Here is a 26421-nt window from a genome sequence, read left to right as displayed (position 1 = left end):
GCCAATAAAATGGACAACCTGAAAGAAACTGACAAATTCTTAGAAAAGCACAACTTCCGAGACTGAACCAGGAAGAAATAGAAAATAAAAACAGACCAATCATGACCACTAAAACTGAAACTATGGTTAAAAATCTTCCTAATCCATATGATCATCTCAATAGATGCAGGAAAAGCTTTTGACAAAATTCAACACCCATTTAAGATAAAAACCCTCCAGAAAGTAGGCATAGAGGGAACCTACCTCAATATAATAAAGTCCATATATGACAAACCCATAGCCAGCATTGTTCTCAATGGTGAAAAACTGAAACCATTCCCTCTAAGATCAGGAACAAGACAAGGTTGCCCACTCTCACCACTATTATTCAACATAGTTTTGGAAGTTTTAGCCACAACAATCAGAGAAGAAAAAATAAAAAAAGGAATCCTAGTCGGTAAAGAAGAAGTAAAACTGTCACTGTTTGCAGATGACATGATACTATACATAGAGAATCCTAAAGATGCTACCAGAAAACTACTAGAGCTAATCAATGAATTTGGTAGAGTAGCAGGATACAAAATTAAGGCACAGAAATCTCTTGCATTCCTATGCACTAATGATGAAAAATCTGAAAGAGAAATTAAAGAAACATTCCCATTTACCATTGCAACAAAAAGAATAAAATACCTAGGAATAAACCTACCTGAGGAGACAAAAGACCTGTATGCAGAAAACTATAAGACACTGATGAAAGAAATTAAACAAATTAAAGATGATACAAAAAGATGGAGGGATATATCATGTTCTTGGACGGAAGAATCGACATTGTGAAAATGACTATACTACCCAAAGCAATCTACAGATTCAGTGCAACCTCTATCAAACTACCAATGGCATTTTTCACAGAACTAGAACAAAACATTTCACAATTTGTATGAAGACACAAAAGACCCTGAATAGCCAAAGCAATTTTAAGGAAGAAAAATGGAGCTGGAGGAATCAGGCTCCCTGACTTCAGACTATATTAGAAAGCTACAGTAATCAAGACAGTATGGTACTGGCACAAAAACAGAAATATAGATCAATGGAACAGGATAGAAAGCCCAGAGGTATACCGACGCATATATGGTCACCTTATCTTTGATAAAGGAGGCAAGAATATACAATGGAGCAAAGACAGCCTCTTCAATAAGTGGTGCTGTGAAAACTGGACAGCTACATGTAAAAGACTGAAATTAGAACACTCCCTAACACCATACACAAAAATAAACTCAAAATGGATTAAAGACCTAAATGTAAGCCCAGACACCATCAAACTCTTAGAGGAAAACATAGGCAGAACACTCTGTGACATAAACCACAGCAAGATCCTTTTTGACCCACCTCCTACAAAGAAAAACAAAAATAACAAATGGGACCTAATGAAAGTTAAAAGTTTTTGCACAGCAAAGGAAACTATAAACAGGACAAAAAGACAACCCTCAGAATGGGAGAAAATATTTGCAAATGAAGCAACTGACAAAGGATTAATCTCCAAAATATACAAGCAGTTCATGCTGCTCAATATCAGAAAAACAAACAACCCAATCCAAAAATGGGCAGAAGACCTAAACAGACATTTCTCCAAAGAAGAAATACAGATTGCCAACAAACCTATGAAACATGCTCAACATCACTAATCATTAGAGAAATGCAAATCAAAACTACAATTAGATATCACAGCTGGTCAGAATGGCCATCATCAAAAAATCTACAAACAATAAATGCTGGAGAGGGTGTGGAGAAAAGGGAACCCTCTTGTACTGTTGGTGGGAGTGTAAACTGATACAGCCACTGTGGAGAACAGTATGGAGGTTCCTTTAAAAAACTAAAGATAGAACTACCATATGACCCAGCAATCCCACTACTGGGCACATACCCTGAGAAAACCATACTTCACAAAGAGTCATGCACCACAATGTTCACTGCAGCACTATTTACGATAGCCAGGACGTGGAAGCAACCTAAGTGCCCATCAACAGACGAATGGATAAAGATATGGCACATATATACAATGGAATATTACTCAGCCATAAAAAGAAACAGAACTGAGTTATTTGCAGTGAGGTGGATGGACCTAGAGACTGCCATACAGAGTGAAGTGAGAAAGAGAAAAACAAATAACGTATGCTAATACATGTATATGGAATCTAAAGAAAAAACAACAAAATTGGTTCTGAAGAACCTAGGGGCAGGACAGGAATAAAGATGGAGACGTAGAGAATGGACTTGAGGACACGCGGAGGGGAAGTATAAGGTGGGATGAAGTGAGAGAGTAGCACTGACATATATACACTACCAAATGTAAAATAGATAGCTAGTGGGAAGCAGCTGCATAGCACAGGGAGATCAGCTCGGTGCTTTGTGTCCCCCCAGAGGGGTGTGATAGGGAGGGTGGAAGGGAGATGCAAGAGGGAGGGGACATGGGGATATATGTATACATATAGCTGATTCACTTTGTTGTACAGCAGAAACTAACACACCATTGTAAAGCAATTATACTCCAATAAAGACGTTAAAAAAAAAAAAGAACTATGAGAATTCCATGTTTAAAATAGAATTTATTGCCCTAAATGCATAATCTTCTATTCTGAGCAAATCAGACAGCTATACTAATATTCTGACTCTGGTAGCTCTTTATAGTTTGGCTTTTACTGAGGGTTATCAACTCCAAATATGAACTACATGGAATTCCAGAGGACGATACAGAACCAATGAATCAGATTTAGGAGGAAACTTAAAATTCAACGTCTTAACATCTTTTTATTTGATCCAATTCAATAAACATTTACTCACTATGAGAGAGATCCTCAGAGGGATGAGGAGAATCAAAGTCTTAGATCTCAAGGATTTCACATAACAAACAGGATACAAAACAAGGTAGATACTCTACAACTAAACAAAAATTGGATAGGGACCCAAAAGTTACAAAGTGCTATGGATATTCAAAGGGAGATGGTACCTAAGACGGGCCTTAGTTGGAAGTTAGAATTTTCACACAGAACTAATATTCCAGGCATGAAAGAAGAAAGGACAAAGAGAAGAGATTCAAGAGTTTACAAAACATGAGAATATAACGGACTCTGTAAAAAAGCGTTCACATATCCTTTGTGGAAACAAAAGTGTGAAAAAATGAATACATAATTACCAAGAACTTCAGGAGAGAAAAAGGAGCCAATTAGTGTTGAAAGCTACAGCAGGGTTAAGAGAATAAAGATAGAAATTATCAAGAATGTATCATATGGGCTTCCGTGGTGGCACAGTGGTTGAGAGTCCGCCTGCCGATGCAGGGGTAAAAAAAAAAAAAAAAAAAAAAAAAAAAAAAAAAAAAAGAATGTATCATAATCAGGTCATTGGTGGCCTTACCTGACCTCAGTGGTGAGATCGGAAACTAAAGACATTTCAGAGTAGAAAAACAAAAGTGGCTCAATATAAAAGGCTCATCATGAAAGAGAATAATTAAGGTAAGGAGAAAAACAGAGTTTTAGAATATCCAAGACCTGAACATGTTTGCTGACAGAGCGAAAGGAGTCAACAGAAAGGTAAAAATGGAAAGATTCAAAAAAAAGAAGGTATACTTAATATTTGGAACAAAGTTACAGAAACTGGTTGGAAACAAAAGCATGCAAAGAGGAAAGATGGGCCTTGGAAAGGAAAAGGGACTTTTTTCCTCTGGGAAAAAAGGATGAGCATTTCTCTGAGAGAAGAGCAAGGAAGTTGAGGGATCCTGAAAAGGCTTGAAAAGAAAGTGCTTGGAAATCTTAGGAGCACAGGCATTTGACAAGGGCAGGAAGAAAATCAGCAGGAGACAAATAGAAAGGATTCTAGCAGCAGTGAAGGCTTAGCTGGATTCAGAAACAGAAATCTGCGGAGATACAATCAGCACATTTGATGACTTTCTCCCAATAACCTCAGAAGCCCGGGACGCTAGGGGGAGAAAGCAAATTGTGGGAAAGGAAACCAAAAAATGACTTGCCTGAATTAAAATTACTCAAGTTGGCAGGGCTGAGACAAGTGCCCAGCCAGCTCTGGCTTCTAGTTCAGCACTCTCTTTTGACTATGCTGCCTTCTTTTCAAACAAAACTTTCCTAAGGCTAGTTAAGTTTAAAAGTTAAATGCCAGTTTTAAAGTTTTAAAACCATGCTATTAAAGCAAGGTAATGAAATACTTGTTCTTTGAGCAGTAACACAATAAAATTAGGACTTTTTTTTTACTTGTATAACGTCATCAGTTGTGAAGGGTTCATTGGCAGACAAAACCCAGAATGTCACTTACCTGGCAGCTTCAGGAAAACCCATCTTGTACAGCGTGACAACTACTGCTCCTCCGAGGCCTAAATTATGCTGCAGAGCAACCTTTGCACCAGGAACTTGCCTTTTTCCGGCTTCCCCTCTCAGCTGCCAGCAGAGTTCAGCGCACTGAGCCAGACCTAACAAATCGAACGCAGAACAGTCAGATTCCGTTGGTTTAGAAAGCTAAAGGCGGACAAGGGCTAACGTTTAATTGTGACTTTTAACTAAACCATTTTATTCAGCCAAGACGACGTTTGCCTAAGTAAGAACTTCTCTTAAAAGCCTGGAGGGTTTTTGCAGCTAGCTATTTTTTTCTCCCTAAGTAATCTCTGTATTTAGACAATATTCAGGCTTCAGAAATTCCTTGTGCTCTTTAAATTTATCCAACCTGCCATTTTTTGGCACTGTTGAAAGAGAAAACACAATATACTGTTCTCTGGCTGACGCAAAACAGCATAAAAATAATTTAATTTTACCATTTTTGATGTATCTAAAGAATATAGTCTAGGACTTGGGAGTTGACTTTCCCTAAAATATTTAGCTGGTATGGGAAATTTTCCTATTATTCTCCTCAGAAAGTTCCTAGAAAGAATGTTTTCTAGACCTATTCACAGCTATTCCAAAAATAGCACTGGATTCACAAAAATAGCATTTTGTCCTCTGGATAATAAAATCAGAGATTTTTAGAGCTGGAGAGAACTAAATAATGTTGAAACCAAACCCCCCTAAAACTGAGTTCCCTTACCGAGTTTATGATTAATCTCTCTATGCAAAACTTTATTCCCTTGTCTCCTCTGACCTCAATCCCTTTCTTGTCCCCTCAATCCTGTGCTAACTGAACACTAATTAATCAGAGTTAGTTGACTAAGATTGCTGTTGTTAATATAACATCGTTACTGTATTAAAATTGCTGTTGTAGATACCATCATACAAACTCAAGTTGTTTTTCCAGGCAAGATGAGCTTACAACCCCGAGAGCCATGGACCACCTGGCCAGAGAATCATAAACCAGACACTTTCTGACTCCCAAAACCATGATTAAGAAATGTCACACATATACACACTACTATATATAAAACAGATAACTAATAAGAACCTACTGTATAGCACAGGGAACTTCACTCAATACTCTGTAATGACCTATATGGGAAAAGAATCTAAAAGAGTGGATATATGTATATGTATAACTGATACACTTTGCTGTACAGCAGAAACTAATACAACATTGTAAATCAACTATACTCCAATAAAAATTAATTAATAAAAAAATACACGTGTTCAATAATGAAAGAGAAATGTCACAGAAATGTCTTGAGACGATGATTAATTCCAGTTTCCTTGTTCCCCTTTAAAACATCCTTAACTCAAAGACCAAGATGGAGTGGATCTGAGACTTGTCTCGCACTCCCTTTCTTGGAGCCCTGCAGATAAACCCTTACTTTGCTGCAAACACCCACTATCAGAGTTTGCTTTCTGCGCCAAGCCATGGGCACAGGAGCCCTTGCTTAGTTACAAAGGTAGCAATGAGAAACTGTAAAATTAAGTAATTTGTGAATGGTCACAAAGCAGGCTAATTCCAGAGTTGAGATTAGAAGCCAAATCTCCTGATTTACATTTGTTTTTCTCCCACACCAGCTATTCAAGGATAGTTTAGTTAAGAATGTTGGATAGACTGGTTTCATTGTTCTGGAAGCAGAGCAAACTGGTCTACCTATAATGTCTTTTCTTCCACCTACACCCCCAATCACAAGGTCTGATTCCCGAATACCTATGACAGTTTTCTGTATAACCCCAACCTTCTCAAGAAATTTAATTGCCATTTCTCCTTTCTAAGCAATGCCTACATATTTTTACAGAATATATATTTTAAATACTGTTTTAAAATAGGTAATTCTACATCTTGTAATGAATTTTTGAATTGTGAACATTTTGAATATTAAGGTCAAAGTGAATAATTCTACTAATATATCCAAACTTTGGGGCAATCAGTTTTACTTGAAATCTGCCATACAAAAAGCTTAAACATTTATGAATACATAAGACCAAAAAAAGTACTCAGACTGGTCTTATGTATATGTGGGTGGGGAAATAGGGCTAGTTCTCTTCCCCAAAGAGTAAATATACATAGTTTACAAATATTTGAGAAAAATACTCAACTTTACCTTGATCAAATAGAAAGATACTGTTTTAACCAATCACATTGGTCAGGATGTTTAAAAATGGAAGTAATCAATGCTGGGGAGACTATGGCATGACAGCCACCTTCATACAGTAAGGGTAAAAGTTCAAACTGGTACAACCTTTTTGGAAAGCAATGTAAAAAATTATTAAGAGCATTAAAAATGCCTTGAAAACCATTCTATGGAAATAATCAAGCATAGGAAAAGTCTTACACACAAAGCTATCTGTTTATCACTTTCTTAGAACAGTGAAAATCTAGATAATCTACAAGTGAAATAACTGGTGAATGGTTATATAAATTATGACCTATCCATATGACAGAGTACTATGTTCCTATTTAAAATGATGTATCCAAAAATTTTAATAACTTAGGAAAATGTTTATGATATAATCTTAGTAAAAAATGCAAGGAACCCTTTAGATATTCATCTACCCATCCATCCAACAAATATTTACTGAATGCCTAATATGTGCTGACACTGCTCAAGGCTCAGAAGATCTAATAAATAAGATAGGCATATAAAGGTACACAGCCTACTTAAGGAACAGAAAGTTAAGTGAATGAGGCTAGAGAGTGCTCAAGACAGCCAGTGAGAGTGAGAGAGAAGGGGGTGAAAAGGGAGAGAGGGATTTGGGGGAGGGAGGCAGGCAGAAGGGAGAGAGTGAGGGGGAGAGAAGGAGGGAGAGAGAGAACATGAATGTACTGGAAGCACCAGATTTTGCAATAATCTCAGTCACACCATACCACTGATACTGTAGAAGATGTGGTATACTGTGTTAAATCTCTACTCATGATTTGCTAAACTCACTTGTGGCAAAAAAAAGGAAGGAGGGAGGGAGGGAATAAAGATCCATGTTAACTTATTTATTCACTTTTAACAAAAGACGACAGTGAGAAAACATACTGATTATATGAGCTTTCTGGTTATCTGCTTTCAGAATAACCTGGCATTTCTTGCATTTCTAGAATCTAGATTTGTGAAGGGTGGAAGTCAAAAGTTGGCCTCAGAAATCTACTTGCCAAGAAGACGCAGAAGATAGTTATGAAAGCATAAACTATATGAGCAACACATTTTAAAATTTTTCCTTCCTTGGATAACTTCTGGCACTGAATTAAAAACCATATTTTTCCTCTCCTTGGGAAAAAAAAACTATCAAACATGAACACGATATATTTATAAATTGTGGAGGGAGATAGGAATGGGCATCCTGTCAAAGTAGTATATTCAAACAGTAATGTCCTTCTTAAAGTCTCTTACGAAGGGGAAAAAAATTTTTTAACCTTGTTACTTCATTTTACTACCATCCTGCTGCAAAAATTTCCTAACAAGATATTGGTCAATCTTTTTGTACAAAAATAATTAGCCTAGGACTCAGCTACATAGTTATATAGTCTGGTTGCTACTGAAAATAAGCTATTCAAATATGTATCAAGCACTCCACTAAGTATTGAAGATACAAAGAATTCACAGTGTAATATGAAGTGCTAATAAAGATAAGTACTAAGTGCTATGGAAATCCACAGAATGGAAAAACTACAGGGAATAATATCTTGAGATAATACCCGAGGTCTTTTCTTCCTCCTGCTTCCTTGAACCCATAGCTCTTCCTATACCATTAAGACAGTCAAGTACAAAAAGTCATAATTTAGCTTTAGTTTCAAATTAGACATCTAAAGACCTTAGCATAAATAGCATAAAAAAGCATGTTTTTCTATTGTTGGAGCCTGGCTTTTTGAGAAAGCAAAGATTTTTTGAGCTTTAAAGGGCAAAAAGCATTAATGGACTCAGCATACACGGAAAAATGCACATTTATTAAGATCAGTTTTTCCCTCCAAAAGTTATAAAATTTATCAACCTAGAATGCTATCAAAAGTACAATATATTTCAAGAACAAAAGTAACAAGGATATTTTCAGACAAAATAAGCTGAAAGAATTCATCACCCTACTGTAACACCCACACTATAAATGTTAAAGGAAATCCTTTAGGCAGTAAGAAAATGATAGCAGATGGAAATATGAATTTACACAAAGGAATGAAGTGGTAACTACATTAATCTTAAATAGATAAGGTTTCTTATTGTTTAATCTCTTTAGGAGATAACTGATTATTTAAACAAAAATAATTTCTTGTGGGGTTTAAAACATATGTAAAAGAAAAATTTACAACTACAGTATTATAAGGCTTGGACAGGAGAAATGGAAGTATACTGTTGTAAGGTTCTTTTACTATTAGTGAGCTCGTATAATAACACTTGAAGATAGGCTATGATAATAAAGGTAAAATGGAGAAATAAAAAATAATCCGAAAGTAGGATGATAAAAAGAGAGAAATAGGAATAAAGGACAGCTGGGACAAAGAGAACACAAATAGCCATACTAATAATCGTATCAAATATAAATAGTCTAAACACCCCAATCAAAGACAGAGATTGTCAGTGTGGAGAAAAAAAACAAGACCCAACTAAATGCTGCCAATGCACTTTAAACATAAAATCACAAATAGGTTAAAACTAGAAAGATAGAAAAAGATATACCATGTTAGCACTAGTTAAAATCTGAAAGCTGGAGTGGCCATATTAAATCAGCCAAAGCAGATTTCAGAGCAAAGACTTGCCAGAGCAAAGAAGGCCATTTCATGAAGATAAAGGGGAAAAGATAAAACTGTCTTTATTCACAGACAATATGATTGTCTATATAGAAAACCTGATGCAGTTTTAAAACAACTACTAGGATTAATAAGTGAGTTTTAGCAAGGCTATAACATGAATAAACAAAAATTGATTGTACTTCTACATACTAGTAATGAAAGCTTGAAACTGAAAAAATACCATTCACAATAGCATCAAAAATATGAAATACTTAGGGGTAAATCTGACAAATATTTACCCCTAAGTTTTTACCCCATAATCTGACAAATATGTGCAAGACCTGAACAGTGAAAACTATATTTCTGAAAAAAGTTAAAGACTTTTTAAAATAAATAAATGGAGACATATATTTTGTTTATGAGTCAGAAGATTCACTATTGTTTGAATCTCAATTCTCCCCCAGATAAATCTATACATTCAACATAATCCTAAAAAAATCCCAGGAAAATTTTTTGTAGAAATCAATAAGCTTATTCTAAAATTTCTATAAAAATACAAAGGAGCTAGAATAGCCAAACAACTCTAAAAAAGAAGAATTAAGTTGGGGGGCTAAGGCTACCTAACATCAAGAACAATTACAAAGGCACAGTAATCAAAACGGTATGGTACTCATGTAAAGACAGACACATAGATTAACTGGACAGAAAAGACAGACCACAAATAATGCCCACATATTTATGAACAACTGATTTTTGACAAAGGCAATGCAGTGGACAAAGTATAGATAAATAAATGGCACTCCAACAACAGGAAATCCATATGTAAAAAATGGACTCAGATCCACACTTTGTGCCATACATAAAAATTAATTCAAAATGGGTCACAGATCTAAATGTAAGGCTTAAAGTATAAAACATCTAGAAGAAAACATAGGAAAAGATCTTTGCTACTCAGGGTTAGACAAAGATGTCTTAGGACTTAACCATAATTAAAAACTTCTGCTCTTTAAAAGACACTAGCAAGAGAATGAAAAGGAGAGTCACAGACTGGGAGAAAATCTTTGCAAAGCATATATTTGGTAAAGAACTTGTACACAGGATACATAAAGAACTCTCAAAACTCATCAAAGAAGATATAAAGATGACAAATAAGCACATAAAAAACTGTTTAACATCATTAGCCAGTAGGAAAATGCAAATTAAAACCACAAGAAGATACCACTACATACTGATTAGAATGGCTAAAATTTAAAAAGCTGACCATACCAAGTGCTGACGAGGATGTGGAAGAACTAGAACTCTCATACACGGCTGGTGGGAAGGCAAAATAGTATGACCACTTTGGAAATCAGTTTGACAGTTTCTTTTTTTGTTGTTTTTTTAAATTAATTTATTTATTTTGGCTGCGCCGGGTCTTAGTTGCAGCATGTGGGATCCTTTAGTTGCAGCATGTGGACTTCTTAGCTGGGGCATGCATGCAGGATCTAGTTCTCTGACCAGGGATCGAACCTGGGCCCCCTGCATTGGTAGCGTGGAGTCTTACCCACTGGACCACCAGGGAAGTCCCCAGTTTGACAGTTTCTTAAAAGTTAAACCTACTTGGGCTTCCCTGGTGGCACAGTGGTTGAGAGTCTGCCTGCTGATGTAGGGGACACGGGTTCATGCCCTGGTCCGGGAAGATCCCACATGCCACAGAGCGGCCAGGCCCGTGAGCCATGGCCGCTGAACCTGCGCATCCAGAGCCTGTGCTCCACAACAGGAGAGGCCACAACAGTGAGAGGCCCACATACCGCAAAAAAAAAAAAAAAGTTATGCCTACACCTGGCATATGATCCAGTCATTCCACTCCTAAGTATTTACACAAGAGAAAATATAATCCGTGTTTATACAAAGATTTACCCATGAATGTTCACAGTAGCTTTATTTGTAATAGCCAAAAACTAGAAACAACCCAAATATCCATCAACAATAAACATGATATATCCATACAGTGGAATACTACTCAGCAATAAAAAGGAATGAACTATTGATACATGCAAATATATGGACAACTCTCAGGCAGACAAAAAGAAAGATAACATACTGTAGAATTCCATTTATACAAAACTCTAGAAAATGCAAATTAATCTATAGTGACAGAAAACACTCCTTTGGGATGTGGGGTAGGAAATAGTGGGAAGGAGGGATTACAAAGATGTATATATGACAAAACTTTTGGGGTTGATGGACATGTTCACTATCTTGACTATGGTGATGGTTTAATAGGTGGATATATATGTCAAACTTATTAAATTGTACATTTTAAATATGTGCAGTTGAAGATGGCAGTGTGGGAAGATGCGGAGTTAGTGTCTCCCCACGACTAGGGCAACTGCCGGCTGCTGGTGGGGGACTCTGACGCCTAAGGAGATGGGAGGAACCCCAAAGTGAACTGGTAAGATGTAGGGGGACTGAGTGGGGAGGAGAACTGGAGGCCAGACAGGATCAGTGCCCCTGAGGCTGGGAAGATCAGGAGAGGCAGGTGCGAGGAGCCATCCAGGAGAACGGGGAGAGGAGCGGAGGGTGATTGCCCCGCCCACTGGGGCTCAGGGAGCCTGTTGAGCTCCCAGGCTGGTCCCCTGCCCTCCAAAGCCCCCTCCAGGCCGTGTGGGCCCTTGGGAGCATAGGAAGGAGGCCAGGGAGATCAGGAGAGGCAGGCGGAAGGGGCCCTCCCAGACCCAAGGAGCAGGAGAGGAGAGGAGGGCGTTTGCCCCACCCACTCGAACCCAGGAAGCCTGCTGGGCTCCCAGCTGAGGTACCCTGCCCTCTGAGACCAGGGGTGGGGGGCACGCCTGGACCCCTTCTGTTCCTTGAGCCTAAGCCCCATGCCCCACATTCCCCAGGGCCTTTCCAGCCCTGTGGATCCTGCCCACTGCCCAAACCTCACCCTTGCTTAGGCCCCGCCCTCCACAGCCAAAGCCTTTCCCCCTTTTTATTCTTTTCTTTTCCCTCCTCCTCTTTTTTACTATTGTGGTACTGATATACTTTCCGGTTGTTGATTCATCTATATTTTTTATTTTTATAGTCTTTCTAACATACCTGTTAGTTTCCTAATCTATTTTTACTTTGTTATTGTTCTTTTCTTTTTTGCCACCCCACGTGGCTTGTGGGATCTTGGTTCATGAACCAGGGGTCGGACCGAAGCTCCTCCAGTGGGAGCTCTGAGTCCGAACCACTGGACTAACAGAGAACCTCAGACCCCAGGGAATATTCATCAGAGTGAGATCTCATGGAGTTCCTCATCTCAGTACCAAGACCCAGCTCTACTCAACAGCCTACAAACTCCATTGTTGGACGCCTCAGGCAAAACAACCAGTAAGACAGGAACACAATCCCACTCATTTAAATAAATTTAAAAAATGAGATGGCAAAAAAATATGTCACAGATGACTGAGCAAGGTAAAAACCTACAAGACCAAATAAATGAGGAAATAGGCACCTACCTGAAAAAGAATTCAGAGTAATGATAGTAAAGATGATCCAGAATCTCAGAAACAGAATGGATGCACAGATTGAGAAAATACAAGAGATGTTTAACAAAGATCTAGAAGGACTAAAGAACAAACAAACAGAGATGAACAACACAATAACTGAAATGAAAAATACACTAGAAGGAATCAATAACAGAATAACTGAGGCAGAAGAACGGGTAAGTGAGCTACAAGACAAAATGGTGGAAGTAACTGCCGAGGAGCAGAATAAAGAAAAAAGATGAAAAGAATTGAGGAGAGTCTCAGAGACCTCTGGGACATTAAACACACCAACATTCGAATTATAGGGGTCTCAGAAGAAGAAGAGAAAAAGAAAGGGTCTGAGAAAATATTTGAAGAGATTACAGTCGAAAACTTCCCTAACATGGGAGAGGAAATAGTCACCCAAGTCCAGGAAGCACAGAGAGTCCCATACAGGATAAACCCTCGGAAAAATACACCAAGACACCTATTAATCAAACTAACAAAAATTAAATTCAAAGGAAAAATATTAAAAGCAGTAAGGGAAAAACAAAAAAATAATATACAAAGGAATCTCCATAAGGTTATCAGCTGATGTTTCAGCGGAAACTCTGCAGGCCAGAAGGGAGTGGCAGGATATACTTAAAGTGATGAAAGAGAAAAACCTACAACCAAGATTACTCTACCCGGCAAGGATCGCATTCAGATTTGATGGAGAAGTCAAAAGCTTTTCAGACAAGCAAAAGCTAAGAGAATTCAGCACCACGAAACCAGCTTTACAACAAATGCTAAAGAAACTTCTCTAGGTGGGAAATACAAGAGAAGAAAAAGACCCACAAAAACAAACCCAAAACAATTAAGAAAATGGTAATAGGAACATACATATAGATAATAACCTTGAATGTAAATGGATTAAATGCCCCAACCAAAGGACACAGACTGGCTGAATGCATACAAAAACAAGACCCATATATATGCTGTCTACAAGAGATCCACTTCAGACCTAGGAACACATACAGACTGAAAGTGAAGGGATGGAAAAAGATATTCTATGCAAATGGAAATCAAAAGAAAGCTGGAGTAGCAATACTCCTATCAGATAAAATAGACTTTAAAATAAAGAATGTCACAAGAGATAAGAAGGGACACCACATAATGATCAAAGGATCAATCCAAGAAGAAGATATAACAATTATAAATGTTTATGCACCCAACATAGGAGTGCCTCAATACATAAGGCAAATGCTAACAGCCATAAAAGGGGAAATCGAAAGTAACACAACCATAGTAGGGGACTTTAACACCCCACTTGCACCAATGGACAGATCATCCAAACAGAAAATAAATAAGGAAACACAAGCTTTAAATGACACAATAGACCAGACAGATTTAATTGATATTTATAGAACATTCCACCCAAAAGTGGCAGAATACACTTTCTTCTAAAGTGCACGTGGAACATTCTCCAGGATAAATCACATCTTGGGTCACAAATCAATCCTCAGGAAATTTAAGAAAACTGAAATTGTATCAAGCATCTTTTCTGACCACAACACTATGAAATTGGAAATCAATTATACCTAGAAACAAATGACAACAAAAACACAACGACCCAAAACATATGGGACGCAGCAAAAGCAGTTCTAAGAGGGAAGTTTATAGCAATTCAATCTCACCTCAGGAGACAAGAAAAATCTCAAATAAACAATCTAACCCTACACTTAGAACAACTAGAGAAAGAAGAACAAAGAAAACCCAAAGTCAAGAGAAGGAAAGAAATCATAAAGATCTGAGCAGAAGTAAATGAAATAGAAACGAAGAAAGCATTAGCAAAGATCAATAAAACTAAAAGCTGGTGCTTTTTTGTTTATTTTGAGAAGATAAACAAAATTGATAAACCTTAGCCAGACTCATCAAGAAAAAAAGGAGAGGATGCAAATCAATAAAATTAGAAATGAAGAAGGAGAAATCACAACTGACACCGCAGAAATACAAGGGATTATAAGAGACTACTACAAACAACTATATGCCAATAAAATGGACAACTATGAAGAAATGGACAAATTCTTGGAAAGCTACAATTTTCCAAAACTGAACCAGGAAGAATTAGAAAATATAAACAGACCTATCACAAGTAATGAAATGGAAACCATAATTAAAAATCTTCCAACAGGGCTTCCCTGGTGGCGCAGTGGTTGAGAGTCCGCCTGCCGATGCAGGGGACATGGGTTAGTGCCCCGGTCTGGGAGGATCCCACATGCCACGGAGCAGCTGGGCCCGTGAGCCATGGCCGCTGAGCCTGCGCCTCCGGAGCCGGTGCTCCACAACAGGAGAGGCCACAGCAGTGAGAGGCCCGCGTACCACAAAAAAAACTTCCAACAAACAAAAGTCCAGGGCCAGATGGCTTCACAGGCGAATTCTATCAGACATTTAGAGAAGAGCTAACACCGACCCTTCTCAAACTCTTCCAAAAAATTGCAGAGAGAGAAACACTCCCAAATTCATTCTACGAAGCCACCATCACCCTGATACCAAAACCAGACAAAGATGTCACAAAGAAAGAAAACTACAGGCCAATATCACTGATGAACATAGATGCAAAAATCCTGAACAAAATACTAGCAAACAGAATCCAACAGCATTTCAAAGGATCATACATCATGATCAAGTGGGATTTATCCCAGGGATACAAGGATTCTTCAATATACACAAATCAATCAATGTGATACACCACATTAACAAATTAAGGAATAAAAACCATATGCTCATCTAAATAGATGCAGAAAAAGCTTTTGAAAAAATTCAACACCCATTTATGATAAAAACTCTCCAGAAACTGGGCATAGAGGGAAACTACCTCAACATAATAAAGGTCATATATGACAAACCCACAGCAAGCATCATACTCAATGGTGAAAAACTGAGATCTTTTCCACTAAGATCAGGAACAAGACAAGGATGTCCACTCTTGCCACTCTTGTTCAACATAGTTTTGGAAATCCTAGCCACAGCAATCAGAGAAGAAAAAGAAATAAAAGTAATACAAATTGGAAAAGAAGAAGTAAAATTGTCACTGTCTGCCAATGACATGATACTATATATACATAGAGAATCCTAAAGATGCCACCAGAGAACTACTAGAGCTAATCAATGAATTTGGTAAGGTTGCAGGATACAAAATTAATGCACAGAAATCTCTGGCATTCCTATACACCAACAATGAAAAATCAGAAAGAGAAATTAAGGAAACCCTCCCATTTACCATTATAGCAAAAAGAATAAAATACCTAGGAATAAACCTGCCTAAGGAAGTGAAAGACTTGTACTCAGAAAACTATAAAACACTAATGAAAGAAATCAAAGATGACATAAACAGATGGAGAAATATACCATGTTCTTGGATTAGAATGAATATTGTGAAAATCACTATACTTACCCAAAGCAATCTATAAATTCAACGCAACCCCTATCAAACTACCAATGGCATTCTTCACAGAATTAGATCAAAAAATGTTACAATTCGTATGGAGACACAAAAGACCCCGAGTAGCTAAAGCAATCTTGAGAAAGAAAAACGGAGTTGGAGGAATCAGGCTCCCTGACTTCAAACTATACCACAAAGCTACAGTAATCAAGACAGTATGGTACTAGCACAAAAACAGAAATACAGATCAATGGTACAGGATGGAATGCCCAGAGATAAACCCACGCACATATGGGCACCTAATTTAGGACAAAGGAGGCAAGTACATACAATAGAGAAAAGACAGCCTCTTCGATAAGTGGTGCTGGGAAAACTGGACAGCTACATGTAAAAGAATGAAATTAGAACACTACCTAACACCATACACAAAAATAAACTCAAAATGGATTAAAGACTTAAATGTAAGACTAGACACTATAAAACTCTTAGAGGAAAACATAGAAAAAACACTATTTGACATAAACCACAGCAAGATCTTTTTTGACCCACCTCCTAGAGTAAAGGAAATAAAAACAAAAATAAACAAATGGAACTTAATTAAACTTAAAAGCTTTTGCACAGCAAAGGAAACTATAAACAAGACAAAAAGACAACCCTCGGAATGGGAGAAAATATTTGCAAATGAAGCAACTGACAAAGGATTAATCTCCAAAATATATGAACAGCTCATGCAGCTCAATATCAAAAAAACAAATATCCAGTTAAAAAGTGGGCAGAAGACCTAAATAGACATTTCACCAAGAAAGACATACAGATGGCCAAGAGGCACATGAAAAGATGCTTAGCATCACTAATTATTAGAGAAATGCAAATCAAAACTACAATGAGGTATCACCTCATGCTGGTCAGAATGGCCATTATCAAAAAATCTAGAAATAATAAATGCTGGAAAGGGTGTGGTGAAAAGGGAACCCCCTTGCACTGTCGGTGGGAATACACCACCAACAGTGGTGTTCCATACACCAGTGTTCCATACAACCACTATGGAAAACAGTATGGCGGTTCCTTAAAAAACTAAAAATAGAACTACCATATGACCCAGCAATCCACTACTGGGCATATACCCTGAGAAAACCACAATTCTAAAAGAGACATGTACCACAATGTTCACTGCAGCTCTATTTACAATAGCCAGGACATGGAACCAGCCTAAATGTCCAGCGACAGATGAATGGATAAAGAAGATGTGGCACATCTATACAATGGAATGTTACTCAGCCATAAAAAGACATGAAATTGAGTTATTTGCAGTGAGGTGGATGGACCTAGAATCTGTCATACAGAGTGAAGTTAAGTCAGAAAGAGATAAATACCAAATGCTAACGCATATATATATGTAATCTAAAAAAAAAAAAAATGGTACTGATGAATGAAGTTACAGGGCAGGAATAAAGAGGTAGACATAGTGAATGGACTTGAGGACTTGCGGTGGGAGGGGGAAGCTGGGGCAAAGTGAGAGTGGCATGGACATATATACACTACCGAATGTAAAACAGATAGCTGGTGGGAAGCAGCACATAGTACAGGGAGATGGGCTCGGTGCTTTGCGATGACCTGGAGGGGTGGGATAGGGAGGACGGTAGGGAGGCTCAAGAGGGAGGGGGTGTGGGGACGTGCGTGTGCGTGTGGCTGATTCGCTTTGTTGTGCAGCAGAAACTGACACAGTATTGTGAAGCAATTGTACTCCAATAAAGATCTATTAAAAAGATAATAAATAAATATGTGCAGCTGATTATATGTTGATTTTACCCCAAAAGAGCTGTTAAAATAAGAAAATAAAATATGGGATATATAGGCACGATATTCCTTCTCTGTCTTCCTTTTTCTTGTCAGGAGCAATAAAAGCCAGGGCCTGCTCCTAGCTATCTCTACCTGGCAATAGGTATCAAAAGTAAACATTCTCTCTCAGGCTCCATTTCTCCTGGCACTGAAGAGTGTTCATTAGAGTCTAATGATAAAACTTACCTCCCCTCACAACACAGTGATAAATGTGCAAAATTCTGGGCAATGGGAATGAGGACAGGTCAGTGACCTCTAGGATATGATGAGAGATGAATTTTGGTAAAATGCTATGTAGGCTTTACTGAATTACTGAATTTTTAGAGTCAGTATTGGATTTAGGTTTTGTCAGTCGTCATCCTAGAATGTACTTCTTTTAGTGACCCCTTAGAGAGTACAAGAAGAGCCAGGCCATGGTTTGAGTATGTTAGGTCCGCTGGCTAAAATTCCATTTACTCTCATTTCATTTTCACCCAACTCCTTAAAACCCAAGTTTATAATACCTTTAAAGGTACTGAAACATGTTAAAAAAAAACAAAAATGTCACACAATAGAATAATATATGTACCATTAAAAATATTAAGAACTATTTGAACTCAGGAGGAGACATAATTCCATCCCTTTGGGATATTAGAGCATCTTAGAATTAGGAAGGATCTAAGAGTGTGTCAAATCTAAGGCCCTAACAGATGGGCAATTCCCCTTACAACATTCCCATCAAGTTGTTAACTTGTATATCTCATGCACAGCCTCTGTGACAGGCAATATATGCTCTCAGGTGGCAATCTATTCCATTTTCGAAACGCCATGTTAAAAAGTTCTTTCCTGAACAAGTATTGCACGATTCTACTTATGTGAGGTACTTAGAGTAGTCAAAATCATGTAGACAGTTGGTAGGAGGGTGGTTGCCAGGGGTGAGGGGAGAAGAGAATGGGAAGTTATTGTTTAATAGATACAGAGCTTCAGTTTTGCAACCTGAAAAGAGTTCTATGGATGGATGGTGGTTACAGTGACACAACAAGGTAGATGTACTTAATACCACTGACCTGTACACTTAAAATGGTTAAGACGGTAAATTTTATGTTATGTGCATTTTACCACAATTAACAAAGTTTCTTTCCTGCCACAGCCCAAAATCTACCTTCCCATGAATTCTTCCCAATGATCCTAAGTCTTCTCACACTAAACAAGTTTATCCCCTCTGCCCCCATACCACCCTTCAGATTTAAAGGAGAAATAATTTATTCAACCTTCTTTAGATGTGCAATGTCTTGTATTGGGCACTGTTCAGGGTACAGAGACAAATGAAATATGGATCCTGCCCTCACAGGCTCTTAGTCAAACAGAGGAGATATTTTAAAAGGCCACAAATAATTATAATATGCGCTATACGCATAAATGTCAAAAGAGAAGTACTGAGAAAGTATAGCAAGAGTTCAGAAAAGGGAAAGATTAATCTATGGAAAGGATCAAGAAATCAGGAAAAGCTTCATAAGATAGATAACACTTGAGATTGACCTTGAAGATGGGCATTTCCACTGAGGAAAAGGGCTCTGAAGTAGCGTGTAGTGGTTAAGAGCCTGGACCCTAAAAATACGCTGCCTGGGTTTGAATCCTAGTTTTGCTACGTTCTACCTTGGTGACTTTGGGCAAGTTACTCTGTGCCTCTACGTTCCTCTTTTATAAAATATAAAAAAATAGATGTGAGAATTAAATGCATTTGTACATGAAGAATACTTAGAAGAATGCCTAGAAATTAGCGCTGTATACGTCTGTTGGCTGTTTCTATTATTGAGAAAACAGCAAAGCCAGAGTTTGTAGAGGTGAGAAGGAATTAAACACATCTGAAAAAAGCAAACAGTCCAGTTTAGTTTAAATATGCTTCCTCTTTCTACATCTCCTCCCCCAAAACCCAACTAGATATAAATGAATAGAATCTGATACGTGGTGGGTATTTAGTAAATCATCACCCCTCCCATTCTCCTTTCCCTTTTTCCTTTCTTCATAGTTCTGGTTTGTGCTTTGCCTAAGGCACCTATATTCTGCCTTGGATTCTAATCATTTGTGTTACATTATCTGCCTCTTGTATGCTTCCTTAGGGCAGTGGTTACCTTGTGTACCCTAGCCCTAGTTCCTAAACCTGGTTGGGCATGAAAAGCTCTTTGGGGGAAATTTATAAACACGTAAGCTGTTTGGATCAACCAGGCTTAGGAATCAGAATTTCTAATGGTAGGGCAGGAATACATATTTTTTAAAGCCACAGGGGATTCTGAATCAGTCCATCAGTAGACACCATATTTGAATACCAGTTACCTACAGCACCTAATGATAATGTAGACATACAATAAGAATTTATTGAACTTTCATAGACTGAAAACTGGAAGATCAGGACAGAAAACGAGGTTGAAGCCTCACTGGAAACGCACTAAATGCCAGGCTGAATTGATATAAAAGACCAAACTAAATAACCAACTTTCAGCTTCAAAGCAACAATCCCTTATTAAGAGTTTTATCTCAAAAGCACTTTCATGCCCTTTCAGTAGACCCCAGACACTAATATGCATTTTCATAAATCAGAGATGGCTAAAAATGAGCTAAAGTCAAATTTTACTTATTCATTTTAAACAAACGTTCAATGTGCTGAACAATATATGTGAAAGAATTTTAAAAACTGGAATAAAATATGATACTATTATTTGGACACTAATTTGCTTTTTGTCGTATGACAATTGCAAAGTAAACCCAAAAAAAAAAAAAAAAACCCTAAGGTTTATTGTGATTTTTCTAATTGGAAAATCCAAAAGGAATTCATGTTTTTAAACTGACAATGAACAAAAGACCATTCAATTCAAATGCATAAACCTCTTTCTCTTCTATTATAAGTACCATTATGGAAGTTAGAAGCTTTTTTTAACCCAGACCTTAACAAGTTAAAATCAGAAACCAGTGTTATGGAAAGTTAATTTTAAAGCTAATTCTCCAATGCTGAGTTCCCACCAAAGTAGCAATATCATACAATTAAAAGAATACCATTGGTAGAAGAGAACCTTAAACCTTCCCCACCCCACCTTAACATGTTTTGGAAACACTTACTTGACTGTTTTCTGATTTTCTTAGAATCCTATTGCAGTTTGTTATCCAAGTAACTAGGGCAAAAATATTTAAACAACTCTGAGCTGTCATTCTGATATATTTTCTAGGAGTCTGAATTCTTTCTTGGGCTCCAGCTAATGGCCACGTGTCAGATTGACTTGAAATATATCCAAATCCTCAGTGTGTAGCAAGTAAACATTTACTCTTCAGTAATTCCTCATTTTATGCAGACTACCAATAAAGTCATCAAGATTTATAAATTTTCCTCCCAAAATGCTACACCACCATTAAACACTATCCCTCAAAGACTGGTAAGAGGAAAATGTTACCAACAGTGTAGACTCAAATATTGAAAAGAGTTTTCAAAAAATACTGCAGAAAGTACGAGTCTCTCTTTGAAGTATTTAAAAATTGGGCAAATTCTACCTTCCTGGGTGTTTTAGGTTAGTTTTCTTAGTACCCATGGGAAAGAACTGGATGACCTGTCAAGATTGGCAAAATTGTCTACATCTGATTTTTAAAAATCCAACGTTGACAAGGTTGTAGAAAAAAAAAGCACTCTCATACACTGTTGTTGGGAATGTGCATTGGTATAATCTTTTTGAAGAAAATGGGGCAATATCCATCCATTTTAAAATACGTACTATTCTTTGGCATAGGAAGTCCACTGTTTGGAATTTATCCTATGGGTATACTTGAAAAAGTATGCAAAGACACAAGATGGTTGGTGCAACATTGTTTGTAATAACAAACTTGACATAACCTATATGTCTATCCATAAGTGAATCACTAGGTAAACTTCTTGTAATCAGAATACTATGCAGGCATTAAAAAGAATAAAGACCAGCTGTAAGTGATAATATAGAAAAAATTTTAAGATGTAAGCAAAAAAGCAGTCTACAATGTGATAAATATACACATATACAAACATACGTTCAGAAAGACTATAAATACATATATACATATGTATTTGTATAAGCATAACAATTTTTGGAAAAGTACAAAAGGAATTTTAAAAGGGGTTGACTCTGAGGAATAGAACTAAACCTAAGGAGAAAGAGAAATACTTGTTAGATATTAAAATTTGTCCAGCACCGGGAACTCTACTCAATTCTCTGTGATGACCTATGTGGGAAGAGAATCTAAAATTGAGTGGATATATGTATAACTGATTCACTTTGCTGTACAGCAGAAACTAACACAACGCTGTAAATCAACTACACTCCATTAAAATCTAATTTAAAAAATGTTAAAATCTGTCATCCAGCTATAATATTAAAAAGCATATGACAACCCTTTGGAGCACTATTTGGCAGTTTCTTATAAAGGTAAACATATGCTGCGCTATGACTCAGCAACTTCACTCTGAGTTACTAACCCAAGAAAAACACAAAAGGTATGTCCACAAATAGTCTTGTACAAAAATATTTATAGCATCCTTATTCATAATACCCCTAAACAGAAAAGAACCCAAATGTCCATCAACGGAAAGATGGGTAAACAAACTGATATATTTTAACAATAGAATACTATTTAGCAATAAAAAAGAATGAACTCCTGATACAAGAAAATTTTTGATAAATCTTACATTCTACTGAGTTAAAGAATCCAGACACAAAAGAGCACATATACACACTATACTGTACCATTTATATGAAGTTCGAAGATCAGCAAAACTAATCTACCATGATAGAAGTCAATAAGTCTTAGCTTGGTTGGTGGGCAGGGTTGGAGAGTTAGAGTGGGGTGATTGAGGGAAGTTGGGGATTTACTGGAAATAGATACAATGGAACTTTCTGGGGTGATGGAAATGTTCTAATGTCTTGTTTCGGCTGGTAGCTACATGGATGTACCCAATTGTCTAAACCAATCATCCATTTAAAGATTACAATTCAATGGTTTTTAGTATATTCAGAGATATGTACAACCATCACCACAATCAATTTCAGAACATATTCATTACCTCAAAAAGAAATTCCATACTCTTTAGTTATCTCTCCCAATCCTAGGCCACTACTAATCTGCTTTCTGTTTCTACAGATTTGCCTATTTTGGACATTTCATATAAATGAATCATGTAATATGAGGTCTTTTGTGACTGCCTTCTTTCACATAGCAAAATGTTTTCAAGGTCCATCTATGTTGTAGCATGTATCATTACTTCATTTCTTTTATGGCCAAAGAATATACCATTGTATGAATATACCACATATTGTTTATCCGTTCATCAGCTGATGACAGACATCTGGGTTGTTTCCACCTTTTGGCTACTGAATAATGCTGCTATAAACAACTGTGTTTCTGCTAGAACTGTGCATTTTATTTTATGAAAATTATACCTCAATTTTGAGAAAGAATATGGATATGAAAAATCATATCATTACAACAAATCATTATTTCTGAGTGTTTTAGTGGATGACAGAATAAAAATATCTCGGAATGGCCAACAAGTCAATTATAATAAAAACATGTTCTTTCAGAGGAGAAAAAAGTTATGTGTCAATAACAACAACTAACTGAAATGTCACATTCATCTCCTGATGAAAACAGAAGTTTCGTATATGAGAGTGAGGAAGCTGTCTGAAAGGAGAATTTAAATCACTGTCTCAAATGCAAACCGTAACTCTTTAAGGCTTCAATGACCATACCACAGAAACATTTATTATCACCCTGACATACCATTAGCAACAAAATCAACACTGAAGTATGACCTCATTCTTTTGAAGGATAAAGGAAAAGGGTTAGTCTATTTACCAAAGGCAGAGCACAGTATTAAAATAATGTCTGTGTAGTATTGGGTACAATATTTACATAGTGAAATTGGTGCCTTGAGGCTGTCATACTAGAAGGAAAATTATTTTCTTTACAAATTAACAATCTTCTTTTCCTGAAATGGTTATAAATTATTTTTCATACTGAGATACAAACAAGTGCTTCATTACTAGCAACAGTTAACTGGATCCATTTTGGCTTTCTTTTGTAGGAATGGTGGGAAGAGAATACTAGCAATTATTGTTTTTCTACTCTGTTTTGGGGACTCACATATTTACTCATTTGATCCACAGCACAACCCTATTAGGTAGATACTATATTTTATTCCTATTTTACAGATAAAATGACTAGGCCGAAAAGAGTGAAGAGGTTAAGATCAAAGCCATGACTTCATTCATATAGAACATATACCTGCAACTGAGGTACACCCTCTACGTATCCCTTTCCAGTCACAGCCACTACTCCTAACAGTTTATCTGCACTGCTGTTGCTACTTTCTCACTTCTAATTCTTTCCAAATTCCCATGTGCTTCCGTGAAAAACACTTCACTAAAATTGCTTCAAGGTTGCCAATGACTTGATAATAGCCAAATCCAAAGGGCACTCTTCACTATTCATCAATCTAACTTTTCTGGCCTGACCTCTAACTTTTGAAACATTCTCCTCCCTTGGATAACTGACCATTTCTTCACAACATTCTTAAACGTCTGTTCTCCACCTACACCTCTAATTTTTATACTCCTTAGGGTTTTATACTTGATCTTTGTGCTGGGTGGATTTGCCAACATGGTATTCCACATAATATTTCTCTGATTAAGAAGCTCATTTAACAGCCTAAATAAATGAAATGCAGGAATAGACTCCTGCTTACAGCATGCACTGGGCGTACCATGTATTCTATCATCCTGAAGCAGTTGGTCTGATAGAATAATGTAAAAGCCTTTTGAAGACTCAATAATGGTGCCAGCAACACTTTGCAGGGCTGGGGAAATATCCTCCAAAATGTGGAACATGGGCTTCCCTGGTGGTGCAGTGGTTGAGAGTCCGCCTGCCGATGCAGGGGACACAGGTTCGTGCCCCGGTCCGGGAAGATCCCACATGCCGCGGAGTGGCTGGGCCCGTGAGCCACAACTACTGAGCCTGCACGTCTGGAGCCTGTGCTCCGCAACAAGAGAGGCCGCGACAGTAAGAGGCCCGCGTACCACCAAAAAAAAAAATGTGGAACATGCTCTGAATCAATGATGCTGTTTCTCCATAGCCAGGATACAAAAAGGATCAAAGGATAGAAAAGGGAGCAGTTCCTCTCACTATTATCCTGAATGATCCACTAACAACATTTTATTTGCCATTCCTGAAACTTTGGGCTCTGCTGGTTTAGAAGTCTTAGACAAAACAGTGATTACACTGAACTGGAAGCAGATACTGCTACCTGGACACTTAGGGTTCTTCATGACACAGAACTAATATGCAAAGAAGGGGATTTATTGACTGGGGTGACTGACCTGATTATCATGGGAATATTGGGTTGCTACTATATAATGAGGACAAAAAGGATTAGCTTGGAACCCAAAAGTACTATGGGGTGCCTCTTAATACTCTCCTGTCTTGTAATAAAAGTTAGTTTACTACAATAACCCAAAGAAGCAGGACTGCTAACAGCACAGACTATTCAGGAATGAAGGTTTAGTTTATTGCACCAGATGAGAAACTACAAATGAGGTACTTACTAAGGGCAAAAGCAGTATAGAATGGGTAGTGAAAGAAGGAAATTACAAATACCAGCTATCACCACCTACAAGTTGCAGAAATAAGGACTTTAACAACTTAACAGGACTATCTTCCTTGCTTTGACATAAATATATTTGTATATATTAACCAAATTGCTTTTGTTTTCCTGTCTTCCATTATCTATCATCTAACATAAATGTATGTTAACAGAGATTAACTTTTTTTACACTTTCCTTTTTAGGGCAGTTTGAGGTTCATAACAAGATTTAGTAGAAAGTACAGAGATTTCCCATATTCTCCCTGTCTCCACTACGTGCATAGCTTCCCTCACTATCAACATCCTGTCCCAGAGTGGATCATTTGTTACAACTGAAGAACCTACATTGACATATAATTATCACCCAAAGTCCATAGCTTACATTAGGCTTTGCTCTTGGTGTTATATACATCTAACAAATGGAAAATGACATATAGTCACTATTAAAGCATCATAAAGAACAGTTTCACTGCCCTAAAAATCCTTTGTGCTCTACCTAGTCAACCCTCCCTTCTCCAACTGCTAATCTTTTTACTGTCTCCATAGTTTTGCCTTTTCTAGGATATCACATAGTTGGAATCATAGAGTATGTAACCTTTTCAGAGTGGCTTTTTCACTTGGCAATAAGCATTTAAGGTTCCTCCATGCCTTTTCATCACTTGATAACTAAATTTTGGGGAAGGGCTGAATAACATTCCATTTTCTGGATGTACCACTGTTTATTTATCCATTCACCTAGCGAAGGACATTTTGGTTACATCAGAGATTTGGCAATTATGAATAAAGCTGCTATAAACATCCACGTGTAGGTTTTTGTGTAAATAAGTTTTCAGCTCATTTGGGTAAATGCCAAAGGAGTACAACTGCTGGATCCTATGGTAAGAGGATGTTCCATTTTGTAAGAATCTTCCAGCATTTGGTGTTGTTGCTGTTTTGGATTTTGGAGATTTGAA

General features: G+C 37.3%; 1 protein-coding gene across 1 annotated transcript in view; it reads right to left on the bottom strand.

Moving 5' to 3' along the window:
* Positions 1 to 26421, bottom strand: part of SCP2 (sterol carrier protein 2) — a 156404-nt gene that overhangs the window by 50326 nt on the left and 79657 nt on the right. The window contains exon 12 of the mRNA XM_024739310.1: positions 4297 to 4450. Coding sequence (XP_024595078.1) covers positions 4297 to 4450 — 154 coding nt within the window. The remainder of the gene's footprint in view (positions 1 to 4296; positions 4451 to 26421) is intronic.

This window comes from Neophocaena asiaeorientalis, unplaced genomic scaffold (genome assembly GCF_003031525.2).
Source record: "Neophocaena asiaeorientalis asiaeorientalis breed wild unplaced genomic scaffold, Neophocaena_asiaeorientalis_V1.1 scaffold138, whole genome shotgun sequence".
Taxonomy (NCBI): Eukaryota; Metazoa; Chordata; class Mammalia; order Artiodactyla; family Phocoenidae; genus Neophocaena; species Neophocaena asiaeorientalis.
This window is presented reverse-complemented; position numbering and strand designations above follow the sequence as displayed.